Source organism: Petaurus breviceps, unplaced genomic scaffold (assembly GCF_028583685.1).
Source record: "Petaurus breviceps papuanus isolate PSGF00001 unplaced genomic scaffold, PetGlider_PUasm1.0 90638, whole genome shotgun sequence".
NCBI classification, from domain to species: Eukaryota; Metazoa; Chordata; class Mammalia; order Diprotodontia; family Petauridae; genus Petaurus; species Petaurus breviceps.
In genome coordinates, this window is record NW_027187295.1 from 1,734,511 (window position 1) to 1,757,432 (window position 22,922).

The following is a 22,922-nucleotide window of genomic DNA, read 5'->3' on the forward strand; positions in this document are numbered from 1 at the left end:
GTTTTTTTTCCATTTTGAAGACACTCAAATATGTGTCCTTTTCAGAAGTAATGTTCCACTGAAAATGTTGTGAATGTTTTCCTTCTATAATATTCAAGAATCATTTAAACAAATATGATTCTCTAAACCCTGGGAATAATAATACCCTTTTAAAAGACTACCATGAAACAAAAAGAAATAAAGTATAAAAAATCTATATATTCAGAAAAATTCAAGTTTAACTGATGATTTCTTTGAAGTTAAAGACTGTGGTAGCTAATAAGTGCTGAATTCCCTCATTTATTTTGGGTTTAAGGAATGGAGAATGAAATGTTGAAAAACAATCTAGTGATGGAGAAGGAAGAGCAGACTTAAGATTAGGAGTCAGAGACTGGACCTTTAATTGATTTTTTATTAAACTTATTGTGTGACTAGGCAAGTCACTTTTCTGAGATCAATTTCCTCATATATGAAATAAAAAGGATAGATTAGATTATTTCCTATGGTTCCTTTTACCCATGATATTTTAAAATTATCTGATTTTATACATTTTCAATGATTATATTTCAACTAAAAAAGTTATATTCCTATTTTGAATAAACTGAGATAAAGATCATAAGATTAATATCCTGTCATAGACCCTAACTCTGATTCTATTTCATTTATCCATTTTGGAAAAAATGGAGCAATATTTTACGTCAAAATATGTATAGAATTGAAAAATGAAAGGAGTATAAAAAACATTTCATAATTTTACTCCTTATAACACTGTTTTATTATTACATAGTTTTTGTTTGTTTTTTACTTGGGGGACATGATTCATCCCAGATGTTTTACAGTAACACTGCCTGATATGTGTTATATATATATATATATATATATATATATATATATATATATATATGCATATATATATATATGCATATATATAGTGTATAAACATGCTAAAATGTATATCCACACACAGATGTATGTGTATATGCATACATATAAACATATGTGTGTATAGATGTAGATGTAGATATAGAAATAGAGATAAATAGATAGATAGATAGATAGATAGATAGATGATAGATAGATAGATAGATAGATAGATAGATAGATAGATAGAGGTGTGAGTGTGGGTGTAGCATATACACATTCACATGATATATATTGCATCTCTGGCACTGTTATTGTAAAACAGTTAAGATGAATCACCTCCTCCAACTAAAAGAAAACAAAAACAACAAAAACACTATACAATAATGAAGTGGTGTCATAAGGAGTAAAACTATGAAACTGTATACACATGTAAAAAGCATACATATTATATATAGTCACATAATATATATTAATTTATGTGAGTATATATGCATATATTATGTCTGATATGTATGTGTGTTAATATTTCACATATGGAAACAAAAAGGCCAGCAATATTTGATTTCAAGCACTGCTAATTGAATTTCCATCTCAGTTTGAAATTAACTTTTAAGTGATAACCCAGTAAATAATTTAACTCTGATTTCTAAAACATCTTTCCCCAGTATTTATGACTGAAAACTGATTAATGTGCCCAATTTAAGTGAGTTGACTAGTTTTGTTGGTTTGTTTAATCAGTTGAGGTATCTGCTTAAAATTTTAATTAATCAAATATTTCACAAAAAACAATTTTTTTTGGCTTGTCTTGTGTATGTCATTTTCCCAAGTAGAATATAATCTTGAGAACAGGAGCTTTCTGAGTTTTGTATTTGTCTTCTAAGCACACAGCTCATATGTCCTTAACCAATGCTTTTTATATATCGCTAAGCTATCACCAACTTTTAAGTGGTTATTCTCATGAAGTAAGTGACATGTATAATTTAAAATCAATTTTCCAGTTCCTAAGATCATTTTACAAGGGTAGAAATAAGTCAATGTATTTGTTAACCAATAATTTATTTCAATGACAATGACATTATACAATTTTTATGATCTTAGTCTTTCCTTTTTGCCTTTGAATGAAGCCAGAAGTGAAAACACTAGCAACTTTAACAACCTTGAAGCAGATGCAAAGAATATCCTAAATAGCTCAACCCTAATGACAGTGAAATCATTTTCCTCAATAAATTTCAAGAAGCTCTTACTAGGAAAAAATGAAATGTTTTTCTTTTTTTTAATTTTCATTTATAATTAGTTAGAATCTGAAATATAGCCTGACAACAGAATTGGACTACTTACCTTCCACACTAACAGTTTTCCAAGATGATTACCTCTGCTGCATGGGATGCTCATCCAAATAAATTTGTGTTCAGGTAAGTTCCCAAATGTGCTTTTGTCTATAATTCATCATGTCACTTTCAGTCTCTTCTAGAGTTGTAAAACTTTGTAGTCATATGAAAACAATGACATTTCCCCTAGTTACATCCCACTCTAGCAAAATAATAAAAAAGAGAAGGAAAGTAAATAAGCATTTGCATAGTGTCTATTATGTGCTAGGCACTGTGCAAAGCACTTTGTACAAATATTGCCTCATGTATAGATAAAACCTTGTGTGATTTTTTTGGGGGGAAGGCTTGTCCCCCCAAAAATAGTGACTGGCCCAAGGTCACACAGCTGTCAAGTGCTGAGGCTAAATTTGAACTCAGGTCCTCCTGACTTTAGGGCTGGTGCTCTATTCACTGTGGCAACTAGCTGCCTCTTGTGTGATATTTTAACAGCTAGCATACACTATATATATATATATATATACACACACACATGAATACATATGTGTGTATTTACATGTGCTTGTATGCACATATATGTATACTCATGCAAATGTGCGTATATATGCATTTCTCTATGGTTTACAGACACATGATTAATGCATACAAGGTGCACACTTCCTGTTTTTGTGTACACAAGTTTAAATACATGTGCACAATATGTGTAGGTATAAATATCTATACAAAGATAGACATATAAATATTGCATGCTTGCCTCTCTCTCTGTCTTTCTCTCTCTGTCTCTCTCTATCTCTCTGTCTCTCTCTCTGTCTCTGTCTCTCTGTCTCTCTGTCTCTCTCTCTGTGTCTCTCTGTCTCTGTCTCTGTCTCTGTCTGTCTGTCTGTCTGTCTCTCTCTCTCTCTCTCTCTCTCTCTCTCTCTCTCCCCCTTCCTCTCTCCGACCCTCCTCTTCAAATGTCTGGATTACATTTTTTGCTCCTCATATATTGCATTATAAAACTGTTGATTCTCATTTTAAACTGAGACATTTCTCTGTAGAATGGTCTTTGATATAATGTAACTTTTTGTATATTATGTATGAACATAAGCATTTCCATAATTATATATGTACTTTGTGCATAATGTAATATATAATATTATAATAGGTTATATAAATACTATACTTGATAATATTAGGTCATACTGCATATTCTCTGCATTTCAATTCATATTTCATTTATTCTAGTGCTTGAGTAACAGTGTGGTTTTCTGGCAGTATGCTGTATTTTACACTATCCTAAATTGCTTGTACAGTTAAAATCTTTATTTTCATTGCTTAGATGTGTCTGGCTCTTAATTTTGCATATTCTGGTTTCCATATTTACTTTCTCTAGGCTCCAACTCAAATAGCAAAATGAAAGTTTTCTTGGTTACTTTAAACAGAATGTCCCAGAAGTCTTAGTTTTTTGTTAAAGTGGAATAACTTCATAAATTTAAATGCTTCAAACTTACCCCCAATTTTGAAAGATTCATTATTTCCATATTAAAATATTGATGTGCTTTTTATTAAAATTTGACACAACCACTATTTTGTGCTACAAATCTTAACTTTTGAACTTCATAAAAACCTTGCAACAGCTTTTGCTCAGTGACTAAAATTATTTTATCTGCAATCAGAGCCTGAAGAAAATTCAAACAATGAGGTTTTGATATATGCATATCATTTTTGACATAATCCCACCCCCCAAAATTATCTAATTGATATAAAAATAAGTGATCAAGGTAGCCAAACAAGAGTCTCTCCAATGATTCACTTTTCTGTTTTCTGAGAACGTCATACAGAAGCTGTCACAAACACAATGCATAAAGGCAGTGTGAACTATTCTGTCAAATTTTAAAAAATATATTGTTCAAAATTTATAAAGCTAAATTGCTGAAAAACAAAAACAATTAAATTTTCAAATGATGGCTTTTGACCCCTTTTTGTAGCTTCTGAAAATATTAAAGCTTAAAATTTCACTAAGTCGTTTGGAAAACCCTGTATTGCCTAATCTTGGAATGTGTAGCCAGCAATCAAGGATTTTAAAGACCAAATCATGGTTCACTGCCTTCAGCTCCAAATTACACAAGGAACCTCTGATCCAATTTAAAGTATTATTTATTTTATCACAGGATTTTTTAAAGAAATCCTTGATAATTTTTGGTAGTGAAATAAAATGTTTTTACTTAAAACAAACATGTCATAATAATTGTGTTAATATACAGGTTTCTATAAAATTTTTGTTCATTCCTATACTATTTTCACATTTTTAAATAACTAATAACATATATAATACTTACAATTAAGAATATTGAAATATTTTTTGTTAATTGAACATATTTAAAAAATAGAATTATAGACTAAAATTAGGTTCCTTTTAATTTAAAATGTCTTTATTATATTATTCAGCATGTGGAAATTAGCTATTATTTACATGACTTCTCACTTAAGATGTTTTATTTTGTAAACACCGTGTAATGAAGTAGAACTTAGATCATTTATTTATTGGCATAATTTTTACGAATTATTTTGCATTAAATTAATCAAACAAATTATATTAAAACATCTTAAATATTATCTTTTTCACGTAGATAGGCCTTTCCCATCTTATTTAAAATTAGTCCTTACTAATTTTTTTCTATCAGAATTAAAAAAATTGGAATGGTATTGACATTAAATTATTAAGTATAATCCAATTAAAATAATTTCATTTTTAAATAGGTACTGACACAAACATTACTGATCACATTCAAATATGATCTCAAGTCCTATGACTGAATTAAATGGATTTAATGTTTGTTTTTTTTTCTAGAAAAAAGATCTTACACAAAATTGGTTTGTTCAGTTCATTGTGATGCTGTAAAGAGCTATTTTATGTGCATTTTTCCTTTATCTATAAGTGTTAAATTAACAAGTAATAATTCTCACTCCAATCCTACTCTCATATTTCTTTCCTACTCTGCCAGAATAAAGCGCTAGATTTGCAGTAAAAAATATCTGAGTTAAAAAATGTAGATTCTGATACTTATTGGCTATGTGACCCTGGACAAGTCACTTATCATCTATTTAACTCAGATTTCTTATCTTTAAAATGGAGATAAAAACAGCACCCATTTCCCTGGATTGCTATTTGTGAGGACAAGATAAAATTATATTTATAAAATGTTTTTCAAACCTTAAAGTTATATAAAATGGTATTGTTGCTATTCTTTTTCAACAATTAAAATATGTAAAATAAAAGTAAAATTTATATCTTTTGAACTTGTATAGTATCTTTCATTTGAATTTCAAATAAGTAGTAACATGGAGTAGAGGGTAGAGAGGTGCACTGGGAATTAGGAAGACCTCGGTTCAAGTTCTTTCTCTGACACATACTGGTAATGTCACTCTTGGCAAACCGATTAATCTCGCAGTGTCCCTAGGCAACTTTAAGACTAAATTTCATTTCCCTTAGGCTCAAATAACATCTCTCTACAGACTACTAATAAATCAATATATCTAGCACTAGTTTCCCTCTTAAACCCCAGCTCTGACTCAGTCACTCATTATTACATATTTCCAATAGATAGCAGCCATCTCAACCTTAACACATCAAAAAAAGTTACCTTCCCCAGAAACTTTCATACTCTCAAATTTCTTATTCTTTTTACTTATTAAGGACACCACTCTACTAACACACAGTTTCATAATTTCAAAATTATCTTTGCCTCTTAATTCTCTACTCTCATTTCAATACACAATCAACTGCCAAGTACTGCTTACACTTTGCCTACATTTCTCTCATTAGGCCACTTAAGTTGGATCCACCCAGATCATAGTGAAGTGCACCTGGCCTATTCCAGTAGTTTCCCAGCAGTTCTCCCTGTCTCTAGGTTTTCCCCTCTCTAATCTATCCTTCAATTCAATTGAACGAGCATTTATTAAGTGCCTATTACATATCAGACCCTGTGCTCCCTTTGGGATACAAATTAGAAAAAAGTCCCTGCCCTCAAAGAGTTTATAATCTAAAGGTAAAAGACATCACAAAAAATGGCGGAAAAGAGGAGAAGACCAGTGAGTACCCTTTGTTAGGTTATCTTTTTCCATGCAGTAGAAACAAGGCAGAACAACAAATGTTTCCAAATTGATAATGATAAAGCTCAAGTATGAACAAGTTATCCCTATGGTCAAAAAGCTCTTTTGCTTTCTTTTGCCTCTAGGAACAAATCAAAATCCTCCATTTGACATTTAAAGGCCTTCACAATATAGCTTTAGGCTATCTCTACAAAGTTTATTGCTCTTTTTTTTTCTCCACATGCTCTGCCTTCTAGTCAAACTCTTCTCCTTTTTGTTCCTATAGTAACCCTTGTCCCCAAACACATTTGTACTTGAAGTTCTCCCTATAAGTGCACAACATTCCAATTACTATTTCTATACTTTCACATAGGATATCCTATGTGAAACATATATCATATAAAGGTACTGACAAACATTACTGATCACATATAATTCTGATCTCAATATTCTCTCCTTTGATAGAATATAAGTTCCTTAAGAACAGGTATTGTTTTGTTTTTTATTCTAACTTGAGTATTTTTTTTTCTTTTTTGGAACATCTTTTATTTCTGGTAAAAAAAAATTCCATCAACGGATTTAACTATTGTATTTACTTTTCAGGTGATTCAGTTGCCACTATGTTTTTTTCTCAGGGGTCCATTTTTCATACGCTATCAAAATAATCTTCTTAAGGAAATGTCTCTCCATGCTACCAGTGACATAAATCTATCATTCAAGGTCCTCCTCAATCTGATTCCAGACAATATTTCTAAGCCTTATCAAATTTGATCACTTACACAGACCATGACCTACACTTAACATTTTCTCCCCTCCAGCAGCTCTGGAGGTTGAGAATATGTTCTTTTTTCTCCAAAGTCCCCTACTATGCTTCTTCTTTAACCAGCTAAAGTGACCTCCTTCCTTTATGGTCCTCATTTAACTTTATCTAGAAATTGACCCTTCCTTTATTCTTTATGCAGTCTACTAAGCATTCCAGATATTTTTGCATCTGCCTTACCACCTTTACAACTACCTTAACGGTAGGGTTTACCTTCTTTTAATGTTTGTATCCCTAGGATTAGAAATAAAAGTTTGTTGAATTTAATTAAATACCCAGGGGATGACAAGTACATTTCTTCCAAGATATAAAGTACTGAAAACGTTCAATTTGAATACACTCATAGAAGAGGACGAATAATCTTTAAATGATAGGCCAGGGAAAATCTAAAGCGTAGTGATGGCACTAATTAATTACAGCACCGTATTGTGATTAATGCCATACAATTAGCACATTTTCTCTTTTTTAAAATATAATTGAGAAAATAATTCTAGCTGGACAGTTGGCAATTGAACATATGTGTTCTATAATTATCGAGTAAATAAAAAATGAAATGTCCTACTGTAATCCACAACAGTACATCAAAGTTCAATTCTATACTTTTCTATACTTTGTACTGTTCCACAATCCCCAAATCACTGAAAGGGAAAGGGAATTTTAAGGGTAGCATTTTCTGAATCTAGGAAAACTATAAATTCAGTCAATGATGCTTACATATTTGACAGATATTTCATGACATTATATTACTTATAGATAACTCAATGCACTTACATATTTGCATAATTGACCATTAGAGATGCCTTTCTTTATCTCACAGAACAGCAGCACGAAAAGAAAAAAAAAGAGGAAGAAAGGGAGAAGTAGGAAAGAAATCTTAACTTTTGTTATAAAGGGACAGACTTTCCCCTGGGTGGAGAAAGGTAAGACTTTTTTACCTTTTAGCTTTTTTAAGACGTCCCTAAAATTTAAAAAAAAAATGTGATTTTCATGGATAACCCATATTTTAATCCTATGGTAGTGAGTCATTGCCTGTAGCCAAGGCAGAATCAGATCCCTAATAATATCCCTTCTCACTCCACAGTGTATCTTATTCTCCTGAAGCACAGGTCTGCTTTTAACTATAAAATTCTGATAAGTGGTAAGACAGCATAGTCTGTCACTGACAGTAACAGGTGTATGAGAAATTGGTATCTAGGACTTAGAGGTATAGCCCATTAAGGAAAAAAAAAAACAAGTAATAAAAATATCCTCTTTAGACTCATTCCCATTAGCAATTCTAAACTGATAATCTTTGATATTGTCAGGCATGAGTGAACATCTAGGTTTTGCATATATAAAAAAAATGTATGTAGCTGAACTCAGGATTTAATAATTTCCAAGAAGCTTTCCTGCACTGGAAGTAACCTGAGGACTTATTTTTCCTTCCATCATTGTATATGTCATCCTGCTTTATTTATATAATAAAAGTGACAGGTCTTTTCTATTTTTTGTTTCTACTCATTTCTTCATTTCTATAACTGTAGGAAATTGAATGAATTTGTTACCATTTAGAATAAGATTTGAATATAGAAAAGATAACATTCTGACATCCAAAAATCATGCATCACATACACACAAGTATGTGAACACACATAGGTTCTCTACTGTAAAAAAAAAAAAGGATATTAATGGCCAAGATAAAAAATTATGATAGCAAAATGACACCTGTCAGAAATTGCTAAAGGGGATTTTGCTATAGTCCTTTATGATGGAAGCATAAAAAATAGTTTGGATGGACAGGTTTTGCCACAAGAAACAAATTCTGACAGTGAGGCATTATATGATGGATGACATTTGGTTCCCTGAGCTAATTCATTTAACGTTGGCACTTCCTGTTTCCATCAATGGACCTTAAGCTGCACATTCCAATTCAGAGAACAAAACAATCTATGAGAAAATAGAAAGAAGCATTACAAATGGGATTGCAAGTCACAGGATATCATGGGATTTGTGCAGACTCAATATTTTGTAATCTTGTATTTAGACCCCTTCTTTAGTATCTACATTTCTGAGGCCCAGGGTCCCACAAAGACAGTTCCTTTTCATGTAAGAGCTTGTCTCCAAAGCATTCACAATATAGAAAGGGAACCACATTATATTGAAGAGATTATTTGTTCACAGAGCAACAGTATCCAAGGAAATTTGTGTCTGAATTAAAAATTAAAACAGTTGATGGCAAAATATTAAGTTGTGTTTAAATGTTTATATTTAACTGAGCAGAAGCGAATCCTATTTTTTAAATATCAAATCATTCAAACTTAAATCTAACAAAACATCCATTCCATAGCATATAGAAGTTTTATCAACACAGGCTTTCTTTAAAGACTTACAGACTCCCCCAAGTGGCTAGCTGTGAACTACAAGAAAACTGCCTTCAAAGTAAATGACATTTAATAATGAACTTTGATCAATAGATATCAACTTTTTATTTGTCTGTATACAGACATGAACAAGTGATTATTTCCATTTTGAGGCATTTCCTTTGTGTTACCTATGCTTTCTACAAAGATGCATCCCGAGAGTGCTTTATTTCCACAGTATCAGACAACTAATTTCTCAAATTCATCTAACCATCTTTTATCCCAAAGCTAGTAGTGAAATCAGATTGGGGGAGTTATTTAAAGGGTCCGTTCATGACTGTAAGGCAAGTCCATAATGACCTACATTTTTAGGGGGGAAATGGTGAACTACTGTGCACATGTGATGGAATTTAGCAAAATCAGAAGGGGGGAAATGATATGGTCTGTTTCAGAATCCATTTTGCTCTGAGTTGCATTTACCCGGACAGTCTGAATTCTGTTTTAACCAATTAAGCCATCCTGAGCAAGAAGAAAATAAAGCCTTCAGTAAATCCATTCAACTCACCATCTTCAGGCTTTCTACTGCCTGTTATCGATCTCTTTAAGTGCCTACTAATGAACCATGTATATACCTGATGGGATGGATGCTCTTACTAAATCACTTCAGAAGAACTAAACTTACACAAAGAGGGAATAAACGGGGGTTGGGAGAACGGAAGGAAAAGCACAAGCTAAGGGCGGCAATTTTTGCTTCTCAACAAATGTCTGGTTGCCTTACGGGAACACAGAAAAGCCTTATCATTTTCTGCCAATCCCCTCCATATATTTCCAATGATTTTGCATCCTAGTCCTATCTAGGGTGAATGTCATTGTTCATCGCTACTTACTGCAGCAGGTTAAGAACCAAAGATAAATTGAAAGGGAGTCTAGCATCTTCTCACTATTAACCAGGCTTACTGCGATTGCGGAGAACTGGAAAGCGGAGTAAGGATTTTTGGGATTTGGACTAAGGGAATGGTGGAATAAAGAAACCATAAACCAGGTGCTACATACCTTTCGTTCATACAGAACACCTCCCCCAATGCCTCCCTTAAAAGACATACAAGATAACTAAACTCTTGTTATAGGAAAGAAACAATAAAATGATCACTTTCTTACTATTTCTCTACTTCTGTAGCTAAAGCCGCTTTTTCTTTCCCCTCCCTCCCCAATCCAGTGAATAAATGAATAAATAACCATTAAGCAAGACCAATGGGCAGCTACGGTTTTGTGAAAAAAAAAAAAAAAAAAAAAAAAAAAAACAGCTGCTGTCACATGTTAGATTTCGATGATTGCTGGGTTGGGGAAGGGCGAGGAAAGGGATGCTGAAGTCCCAAACCTTTGGGTTTTTGGGGGGAGGGAGGTGTTGTTTTATTTCATTTATCTTAGAAATAATCCTCGAAAAGAGAAAAGAAAAGCTTCATCCCTTCTTTTCACCATCCTCCGTTTTCGCGTTTCTCACTTTCTTCCCAGTTCGGCGTTTTCTCCTGCTTTCGACCCTTAAACTCCAGCTTGCCAGCCCGCACATTCACCTGGTCCGTTGTGCTGTTCCGGGCGGCTGCTGCTCTGGTATATCCAAAAAAGGGGCTGCAGCGGTTGCTGTGGGGCGGTCGCTGCCACGGCTTCTGGACGCTGCTTCCCCCAGTCTTCACTTGAGTGTGGCAGGCAGTCAGGCTGGCAGGGCTGAGCCAGCAGTGTGTACTGAGGGGGAGGAGGGAGGAGAGCGAGAGAGCTGGGGGTGGTGGTGAAGGCAGCGTGTGACAGATGTACTCCTCTGACAGCTCTCGGTATCAGCCCAGTGGCTTTCTGCCATTGGCTCAGTGCAATGGACCGGCAACGCCGCACACTATAATAACACTAATGCCTGCGAGAGGCAGCAACTCCGATTCCTTCCGCAAAGCCGAGGAGATGCTGCTGCTGATGCTGCTGCTCTCGCTGCCACAGCTCAGGCTGCTCCTCTCCCTTGCGTCTGTGCTGCACTGAGACACAAGCTGAGGCTGGTCCACCCGTCTGCCTTCCTCAGCATCCCTTGTACGCCCCTCACCCCAAGCTTCTCCTCCCAATCTGGGATTCCCCTCCCTCTTCCTCTTCCAGTCAATCCTCAAAGAGGAACCAAAAAGGAAAGAAAAAAGAAAAGAAAAAAAAGAGGAGGGGGAGGGGGCGGCTAACCTCCCTCAGCAGAGCTGGGGAAAGAGGAGTTGAGTGTCAGAGTGTCAGCCCTTCCTTCTCAGGAGCAGAGATTGTGTGTATGTGTGTGTGTGTCCGGTGTGGTTTGGCTGCACTTGGTGCCCACTGCCACCTTCATCCAGTTCCGCGTGTGTGAGCTGCTGCTGCTGCGGGCGCGGAGGTGCATGGAAGCAGCGGCTGCGGTGGTGGAGGAGGCGGCGGCTGCCCCATGGAGTGTTACTACATTGTCATCAGCTCCACGCATCTCAGCAATGGGCACTTTCGCAACATCAAGGGAGTTTTCCGAGGTCCCCTCAGCAAGAACGGGAACAAAACTCTGGTAATTGCTTCTGTTTTCTGCTCGCCTCAGTAATTCTCTGCCTAGGGCACTGTGAAGGGGTTGGAGGGAGGCATTTTGACGAGGTTTTGAGATTACGAGGTTCTGCTGAGGTCTGCTTCTGTGTGTTTTTGTTTTATGGGGGTGGTGGTGAAGCCGAGAGCTCAGAAGAGACGCGCTCTAGAATGGGGTGGGGGTGCTCTACAGTCTGCGCTTGTGATGGTGAGACTTTTTCCACTTAAAGCGTTCGAGTCCCTCTCCATCACTCTCTGGCCCTGGGGATTATTAAAAATTTCCCTGATGAATCTAAGTAAATTGTGTAGTTCGCCGGACCTTATGTGGAAAGGGGGAGGAATAAAAAAGAGACATGGTGGTTGTTGGGGGTGCAAGAAGGAAAGAAGCTTTCAGAATGTCATTCGGTATTGAGAATTGAAGGTGAATAAGGGTGTGGGTGCCATAGATGAGGATGGTGAGCTGCTTGGCCAGTGTAGCTGAGGAGACGGGATGCAGAGTGAGTCTCTGAAGTCTTTTTATGCAGGCTGGTTACAGTACTGTCATCCAAAGTTCTCTGAGATATTGTACAACCTCTCCGCTTTCCCACCCACCATCCTGTCGCTGTATGAAGTAAAATCAGAGCCAGGTATTGTCACTCAACTCTCAATTAACAATCCTAATGGGGTAAGTAAGTGTGAAGGCACAGCATAATCTATATCAGATCTGGAGCTAATAGAAAACATGTTAGACAAGCAAAGAACCTGGGCAATCACTGGTAGGTTCTCCTCGCCTTACTCCCACCTATCAGAGTCCTGGTAGAAACAGCACTCAGGATTGGGTAGAACGATATGTTAACCTTAGTGTTAGGAAGTGGGGGTGAGGGAAAGCACAGCTTCTGACTGGTGATGAGAACATGCCTTGCGATTGAAAACTTTCAGCAGAAATTACTGTAGATACGGTGAAGTCTCACTTTGGGGCTGGGCGGTGGGGGATGAATGGGAGGGAGCCCGTGCCAGTACATAAGCAGCAAGAGGGAAGTCAGCCAAAAAGAAGGTGGAGGTAGGGTTCAAAAAAAAAAAAAAAAGAGGAAAGATGAGGTTGGACAGCAGGAAATAAATACTGATAATTCCTGAGCTGACCAGCAATCCAGATTCTCTGTGGTACTATTCACACAAATGTTTGGGGTAGGAAGTGAAAAACCAGGGTGACAAGTTGTAATATGTATGCCTATATGTATATGTACACACACACATATATACATGTGTATGTGTGTATATATTAAGAGACAGAGAGACAGTAAGTAGTAAATACTGTTACCTTCTGTGTAAGGGGTTCCTGATGAGGAAACTTTAACAAAGAAGACAAACTATTTTTCAATTTGAAGTCTTTGAGAGTGTGCCTGGAACACTGAGAAGTTAAATGACATGTCAAGGGTTACTAAACCAGTGTATGTCAGAGATGGTCTTTGGACCCACTTTGTCTATACCCAATATCATTCTGCCTTTAAATGTAATACAATATTCCTATAGTATTTCTCTATTCATTTCTGGAAGTTATTCTATATTTGCCAATGAAAGGAACTTAAGCTCTATTTTATCAGGATGTATAAGAATTTCAATCAAACACATGTTCTCTTTTGGGGACACAAGTTAATTTAGTTAAATTATAGGGATTTGAGTTATTTTCTATTCAAGTTACATATCATTTGATTTTAATATTCTCTCTTTCCTAGTTCAAATAATACCTATGTAAGTCAATAACAGTGGCCTGATTTCTTGAAAAGGGAAAAGTAAACTCTACCCATCCCCCTCTTTCACCCATGCAATGAAGAAATATACTAACTGCTTAGATAAGACTCTTTTCAGGGTTTCAGTTCAACTGACTCTTTTTGGGATATCATACACTTGGCATGTTTGTTCCTTAAAAACATAATCATCTTATTTCTTACAATCATTAGTGATTTACTTTTTAAACAGACACATCTTGTTGAAGTTTGCTAAATTTGTTGACTTCCATCTCATTAATTCCTAGTGTGTTGTTAGGAACATATAACAAATGAGATATCTATATAAAATAATATTGACTTATAATTTTGCAATTTACTTATAGCTTCTAGTTGAAGTTACACATTCTTTAAGTCATCCTTCACTTTCTAATAAAAGTTGACTGGCTTGTGCTCACTTTTTATTATATATTTTTGAAGGTTTTAAAACCATAGCTGATTGATTGAGATATTTATAAAGCACTTATCACAGTTTCTGACACACAGTAGGCACTATACAAATGCATATTGCCTCCCCCCATTCATCTATAGGATATATAATTTTAAAAGAGTTGAAATCTCATCATTTAAAAATATAGATAATAAAGAGATAATTATGCTATGGTATACTAGATTTAACAACTTGCCCCAAATGTAAGGGACTGATATCACCAGACCAGCAAAAAAAAATGCACAAAGGGTTTAGAAATAATGGCTGTCATATCTCTATAAGCAGAAATAAATGTAAATTTTATTTAATTATAATAAAATATCATTATAGGAGCCATACATCTGCTTTTGCTAGAATTTGTATTTCCCAAGTTAGATTTCCTGAAATAGCCCCAGTTCTATATTTTACATCAAGGGGTTTAAAAGCATTGAAATCATGAAGACTATAGTAAGCAATCTTATATAGCATTTGATATCCTCCCCCCCACAACCAAGTTAACCACTATTCATGGAAACATGTATTTTAATTTAGATACTGTATTTCCAAAGATTTGTATGTGTATAACACTCACTGGATGAGAAAGTGATTTTTTTTAAACATTATTACAAATAGCTGGAATATCACAACCACTTACTAATCTTTAATGACTTTATAACTGTATTTTTAAACTTCTAGGAATTTGGCTCTATTAATGTACAATCTAATGATTCCTTGTTTGAAAAGTAAACAATTGAAAGTTTTGCATAAAAACTAAAATATACCAAGATGTAGCTTAAGATAAATTGTTAGCCAATAAAATGGATTACTGAGCCTTGCAAATAGTATCATTTTATGTTTATTCATCTAGTAAAATATAATGTATATTTTGGCCCTTTAAAAAATGCTGCCACCTATGGTGTTTGTGGTTTTTAAAGTGTGATTATATGGTTTAAGGTGTGAATCATTTCAAGAGAATATCACTGAAACCATTTGCCAAAGGGGGGAAAAAATAATGTTCAAGATTTTCTGAAGCCTGTTCTAAAAACTTAAAAAAAAAACATATACATGTTTTAGCAGTCTTCAACTATTTTAATTTATTGGTTTAAAAGTCTTTACAGCAATTTAGGGGAAAATATAAAATTTGAATTTTATATCTCTATATGCCACATTATTTTTTTACAATCCAAAAAAGTCTTAGAATGTAAACAGAAATATTCAATTTTTATTACATCCTGCCATTTATTTTGTAACTATATCTCAAATTTGAGTTTTATTTATGACTCAGAATATCCCTAAAATGTAGGATATAGACTACAGAGAGAGTACTAATGAACTCAGAGCACAAAGTGAAAAATGAGTTTTTCGTTTTATTTTCTAGCTTTAAAAATATATGGATAATATAGAAATATATTTTGAATGATTTCGTATGTATAGTTGATATATTACTTGCCTTTTCAGTAAGTTTGGAAGGATGTGGAAGGGAGGGAAAGCATTTTGAACTCAAAATTTTAAGAGAAAAGAAAGTTAAAATAAATAATAAATTATATATAATTTGACTAAAATGTAGGATATTGGTTATAGATTAAATCATGTCAAAAAAGTGACAGTGATATTAGCTGCTCATTAGAATTATAAAGTCACTCAATTGTAAAAGTTTAATTAAGAAAGCAAGTCTCCCTTTTTCTGAACTTAACAGAAGCAAACTATATGTCCATAAAACCAATAGAATGTCAATAACTTTTAAGTTATGGACTTTGTGACAAACTTTATGAATAAAATATGACCTCTAATTTTGTTTAGTGAATTAAAATACATTTTTGCAAAAAAAATCAGATTTTAATGGAAAAAATATGGTTGTCCTCTTTCCCTCTCCTTTGCCTTTTCCCTTAGACATAGTAATTAGAGATATGAAATTCAGTACAATGTATATACTATGTCAGATTAAAACAGCTGCTTTCTTAATGAGAAAGGTCCATTGTCTTCCCATGTTTGTTTAATTGCTTATCAACACATCATTTATTTGTCATAAAAACTTCCTTTTTCCCCAAAAGAAAAAAAATATTTAATTAAAAACAGAATCATTTTTGGAGAAGCATTTAGATAAATTTGTCTTTGACAAATCATATTGAATTCATCCATATATGTTTTTGCAGACTATTGAAGCACAAAGTCAGAAAATTGCTAAGAAGTCATACAAATCAGTCAGTGGCATAATCCAAATGACTTAAATCCAAACATATTTCCTCTCGAATCTCCTACAGAATAAGAGAAACAAAAGGTGTAGGTATGATACATTCCATTCTGAGAAAATATGCCCTCTAACAAATTGTGTTGGGTACAGAAATTTTCTTCCTCTTCTTCACTGTAGTATTCTTGTAGCACTGCTTTCTTAATGTGGAATAAAGCAAATTCAATAGAACAATTTGAATCTCCCCCTGCAGAGTCTATATATCATCAAATCCGTTTAAGTCTGCTACTTTCCATTTCCAGAAATGTAGATATGTACCAGAATTAAGAAGAAAATATGCATTTAAGTGTATTCATCCATTTATTGATTCACTCAGAGAGATTGTTATATATAATGCATAATTCTGGGTATAATTGTATTCATATTTAAGTTATACTAAAGGATGAGCATAGATATTATTTACTTGGAAAATTTGTCCATTAATATCCATAGTTGGGAGGTTAAAACTTTATCCTGGTTTTCTCTTCTTACTTGTTACTTTTACTCTTTGTTATAATTGTATTCTTAGGTCTAAAGAACCTGCATTTAACATTAAATAATAAATACATACACACACATACGTACATACATATGTATGTATATATTTGGACTTTTGTTTTTAATGAGTTCAGAATTTCATATATTTGATTGTTATTCATTTCCTATTACTTCCTTAGTATGTTTTTGAAATTTCAGTAGATTGATGTACCTTCCATAGAAAGTGATATGTGTTCAATTTAAGCCATTTTTAGAAAAAAATAAAAAGTCATTGCTTGGTGAAGGCAAATACTATCTATCCTTAGTAGATAAGGTGTCCTAGAGAAGAGGTTTTTCTGATAACTTTTTGAAAGTTTTAAGGGTCTGTGATTTCATTAGTATTTGGTACTATTGCAACCTCTTAGTAAACAGTAGATAGTCTCAATGATTTGCTATAGGTGAAAAAAATTAATCTCTAAGTGGCCAACCACTTAGTAACGAGTCTCCCCATGTGCTATCAGTAGTATGATCTGGAAAAGAAATAAAATACAATCTTTTACAGAGTCTGTACTTGTAGCTTTTTTTTAGCTTAGTGGGACCTGACAGAGGTTGCACATTCAATTAACACAGTCTTTGAGAAATCAAAATGACCAAAACAATGTGAGTAGCCCTGGGAATGGAATTTGCTGAAGAATTTTGTTCACATTTTTCCAAGGTGGAAATGCATTTGGCAAATGCATGTGATAAATGCACTCTATCTGTCCAAATTCATAATGTTGCAAGATTTATTCTAAAATCTATTGTTGTGGTTGTTTAGCAGATCATTGTTCATTACTCAGAGACCTATGTATTACACATTCTTTGTGTTTTTTTCTTTTTTTTGATTTGGAAGAAATTGACAGCATGGACAACCTATTTAGACAAATTAATAGGCTAAGTGAAATCACTGACAGATTGATATATTGAATCTTCCAAGACATGTCCAGCAAGATTGCAAATACTATTTTAAGAGAAACAGTTCAGTAATACTTATAATTTCCCCCATTCCCTCAGTGGAATAATCTACCTTTAAATGTGATACTTTAAATAGCTGATATATAAGGAGGGACTTTGTAGTGCTATAACAGTTTAGTTGGTATTTTAATGCCTCTAACAATGGAGGGCTTCCAATACATGCAGTAGATGCCCTGAGGAGGATTTATTTGGGGTTAGAGGTGAAAACTAGAAAAGAATCACCACAGATTGGAAGAGAGGGAAGAATTTGTGATCTTTATCAATGGAGTTCAAATGATTCCAGGATACTTATATGTGCTTTGTTTAATATTACTGATGATCATTTTTACTTGTTTATTAACATCATAGAACTGAAATTGTCCATAAAGAACATTTAGCCCAATCCTATCATACTATCAATGGGGACAGAAAAAAAAAATGACTTTCCTAAGATCTCAATGTTAGTGGGAAAGCCATGAGTTAGAATATATATCTTCTGGATCATTTTTCAGGACTTTAAACATGATGTCTCATACACTCTTCACAGTATTTTCTTGTAGGCTACAAACCAGAATGATTTTGTTGTCACTTGACTTCACAGGCATTGAATTATACCTATAGTATATATTTACTGTATTATCCAACTCCCTAAGATAGTATCCAGTCTTATAAACTTGTGATATTCTCTTAGAAAGACAATAGTGTGAATTTGAGAATGAAATACTACTGAATTATGAAAATGCCATCTGTCACTCAGGCTGTTTGTTTCCTTTGGCTTTTTTCTTTATTATTCAGGCTAGTTTCACTCAAGATTATTTTAGGTAAATATGTTATAGTTCAAATGAAAGCATATTTGGAGAAGTATGATATTTAAAGTAGTTTAAGCAAAGAAAATAACTTTCTTACATAACTGTGATGATTCATTCAATTTCCTCAATAATATGCTGATTTCATGGGGCCTTACTGTTGTAACCAGGTAATCAAGTAATGCTGGTTGGAAATCTTTTTTAAAAAATGATCAAAAAAAATTGTCTGGGGCTATCTTACTCATGTGCTCAATATGTATGAGTGGAAATGCTGATGGTATTGGACTTTGCTAATAAAAAAAAAAAAACAGAAGTTCATATGCCTTTCAGATCTGTGCCAATTTTCCCTTTTTAACCTATAAAAGGGGAGTCACTGTTTCTTGTCATTCCAAATCTTCCTTTCCCTCTGGTCAAAGTCTGGCATTTCTATATTCCTTTTCCATAGAGACTATATTATCATGAGTTTTTTTTGTCTATTCAAGGCTTCATTAATTTTATTTTTAAAAATGCTACAGTGTACTTGCTAATATGCTATACTATAAAGCAATGATATGAATATTTAAAACTAAACTATAGTTGTCAAAATAAATGAACAAAGTGCATTGAATGATGTAGTGCCTCTGACTCTTCTTCATAATGGTCTTATAACTAGTGGAAATTTGTGTGCTTCTCCAAATGTAATTACTTTCCATCTACTGTTTGTACATATCATTTTATTTAAAATTTACAAGGAAAAAATTTTATCATAGAAAAGTTCAGTGAAAAGGAATCAATTATCTTAAACCTGATTATATTATTTGTTTTAACAATGAGCTAATTAGTTTTTTACAAAAACAGGGTTCTGACAAAGATAGTATGTCTCATGAGGCTGAGAATAGAATAAGAGGAAAGCCTTAGAAGATTGGGATAAGCAAGAGAACACTATGTACAGAGTGTGGAGAGATTATAAATAAATAGAGCACTTTTATACATATGGTACCTTATATGTTCTTTCTCACTTTAGAAATTTTAAAAATGTAACTCTTTTAGGGGCAGGATCAAGGTAAACCATGGAAATTTACCTCCTACATAGACTGAACTGTAACACAATGTCACTGCCAGTTACTGTAGAATATATTACTCTATCTTGCTCCTGAGAATCAGAGCACTTGGCTTTCAATTTGGGGTAAAATAGCTTGTCCTTGAACTTTATTTGATTTTTAATTAATTTAATTTTTAATTAGTTTTTTTCATATCACCATATACAATTATCTTATCTGAAAACACTTATATACACATATTCTGTGCCTAAGAATTATCGGTCAGTGTTCATTTATACTGTTGGCTAGTGCAGTTTACTGAGATTCACTTCTTAAATGCTTGTCCCAGCTTGTAGAATATGTATCCCATATGAGACAGAATACTCACATTTTTACATCTTTGACAACACTCTTTGGAATAACTGTCCTCTGGAGATGTCTCATAATAATCTTTCTTTTGCCATATTAAAGCTTTGGAACATTACTCTTGACGTGGGGACATCTGCTACTCTGGTGCTGCTACCCTAGTATTTCTTCTTATTGTCTCCAATTAATTAAATTGGATAAAAATTCCCATTACTAATATTTCCTTTCAAATTAATATTGGAAGTAGTCTTGCTATACTGCTAAGAAACATTTTATCCTCACTAGAGGAGAGAGGCCTCCAAATTCTCATATAAAGACAAGGTTTTAGTGAGTACTTCCATAACCTGTGTACACTCATACCATAAAAACACAAAAACACATCAGTCTAGCATAATGGATTGTGGATTGGCATAGAATCAGAAAGACCTAGGATAAAACCTGCCTCTGATAACATATTGTTTGTGTTAAACTGGGCAAGTTACATAAACTCTCAATGGGCAACTCTATGAGACTATGAATTACAGAGTAGTTGCTGATCTTCATTATTTCCTTACTGGTAGCTGCACACAGTTATAATAAAATCACAGAATTGTCCTGACACCTATTACCTTCCTCAAACATATATATTCATAATTCTTGATTTACCTATAGTGTCATTTGAATTTCATTGAGTAAGTAGCCAATATGGAAAATAGTAGGTAGATTCAATGTAATTGTTGTTTCAAAATACAAATTATGTGTATGCTACACTAACTAAATATTCTTGGCAGCTTTCCATCTTCACTAGCAGTTTACATGCTAATTCAATGCTGCTTCCAGAATAAAGATGATTTGTTACTATGAACTTTGTAGATTGCCAGCCTTGGGTGCAAAATCCTCACAGTTGAAGTCCACATTGGATTTCTCTGGCATTTACCAGAGACTTCTTTTACTCTAGTGGCTTCACATCTGTGAATATACTACTTATTTTGATGCCAATGGAGACAGGGTCAACATTTTGAATTTTCTAAAATGAGGTATTGAAATATATGAAATGGGTTATACCTACCATCATTTTTTAATTTATTCAGTAAGAGATAAACATGAAATAAAATTATAAGTGTGTTCAACATGCAAATTCATATCTATTTTTAATCTTATAATGACACCCATAGTGCAGTATCATGAAGGATAAATGTATTCTTATATGCCAAATAAATGTCCAAAATATTTAAAATTATCTTTCATAGGAAAAGATGTCAACATTGTATATAAAAATATATAAGTATATAATATTCTCAGACTTCCTAATCACTGTGAAATGAACTGTGTAGCATGAGAGGTTTATTTTTCATGGTTCAGCATTTAAAGAAGTTGGTTCTGTGATTAGTTCATTTACTGCTACCTAAAAGAGCATGAAGCTACATTGTCAGTGGGATTTTATTAATACTATGTCATATTGCTTCAATTTAACAATTATTGCAAGATTTTGCCATAGTAATGAAAGGCATTAATCATGAGATTAAAAAAAATGTATCCTTCTTGAATACTCCTATGCTGTGTCTAACACTGCTTCAAAAAATTAAATGCTTGCTGAGCATTTCCAGATATTGATGATGCATTTTGATTATAACATTAGTGTTGTTGTTGATGTTTTAATTCAGAGTACTTTCTAAATTATTCTATTGAAATGCACTAGGTCCTAATTAAATATTTACCTTACCACCACTAAACATTCCAATTTTATAAATGCAATCATGTAGAGACAATATCATCACATCAACTGTTGGAAACTTTCACAAGCAAAAATTATATGATGATTCATTTTAATAATTATATCAAACAGCACGTGTATCCATGAACTTAAAAGCAAAACTGTTTCACATAAATTTTCTCATTGGCTGCTAAAGATATTCATATGAAGATGGGGTGGATGACATTGTTTTTAGCATATTAGAGACCCACAAAGTACAAGAACGCTAATAGAAGTTTATTTCAAACATTGATCTGCCTGAAATATTAAAGAAACTACTGAGATTACAAAAATCACCACCCACTTATCTACTCCCTGTGAGAATTTCCAAAATGCCCCATAGGAGTGCTAGTGGTTCCAAAACAAATCAACCTCAAAATTTTCTCTCAAGTGGCTCAGTACAGAATTAAAAGAACTTAATCAATTCTATAAAATAATAAGAGAAGAGAGAAAAAGCTTGGATTGAGCATCAAATTAAAAAAACACACACTTAAAATTTACATAGTGCTTTAATGATTAAAAATTGTTTATTTATCAAGGATGCTTCAGAATACCCTTTTAATATCATTTGGGTTTTTATTATTACAAACATTACTATTGCTATATATAAGAAAACTGAAATTCAGAGATTAATTGATCTGTTCATACTACATACATCTAGTAAATGTAAGAATTGGAATAGAAGGAACTCAGATCCTCTTGACCACATGTAGAGCAGTCTATAAACTGCTTTAATTCAGCTCTCCCAGTCTGATAGATAACAATCAACCAAGCAATTAATCAACAAATATTTATTAAACACCTCCTATGTGCTAAGCACTGTGATAAACTGTGGGGATCCTCATAAAAAGAAGGCAATAATCCCTAGGCAGTTTGGTGAAACAGTGTGTAGAGTTCTTGGCATGACATAAGGAAGAGCTGAGTTCAAATTCAGTCTCAGAAACTTACTAGCTGTGTTACCCTGGGTAAGTAACTTAACCTCTTTTTGCCTCAGTTTTTTCAACTGTACAATGGGGATCATAACAATATCCACTTTCCATGGTTGATGTGAGAAGCAAATAAGATAATTGTTAAAAAAAAAAGTTTTCCACACTGCCTGGCACATAGTAGGTAGGGGCCATTATAAATATTTATTGCCTTCCCTTCTTAATTGAAAGGAACTTATACTCTAATGAA

The 22,922-nt window shown here is 33.6% G+C and overlaps 1 protein-coding gene across 1 annotated transcript in view; it reads left to right on the forward strand.

Moving 5' to 3' along the window:
- Positions 1-9,194: 9,194 nt before the first annotated feature.
- The window catches only part of ZNF804A (zinc finger protein 804A), a 460,506-nt gene continuing 446,778 nt past the window's right edge, over positions 9,195-22,922 (forward strand). Inside the window, exon 1 of the mRNA XM_069064510.1 lies at positions 9,195-11,943. Coding sequence (XP_068920611.1) covers positions 11,833-11,943 — 111 coding nt within the window. The 5' untranslated portion in view covers positions 9,195-11,832. The remainder of the gene's footprint in view (positions 11,944-22,922) is intronic.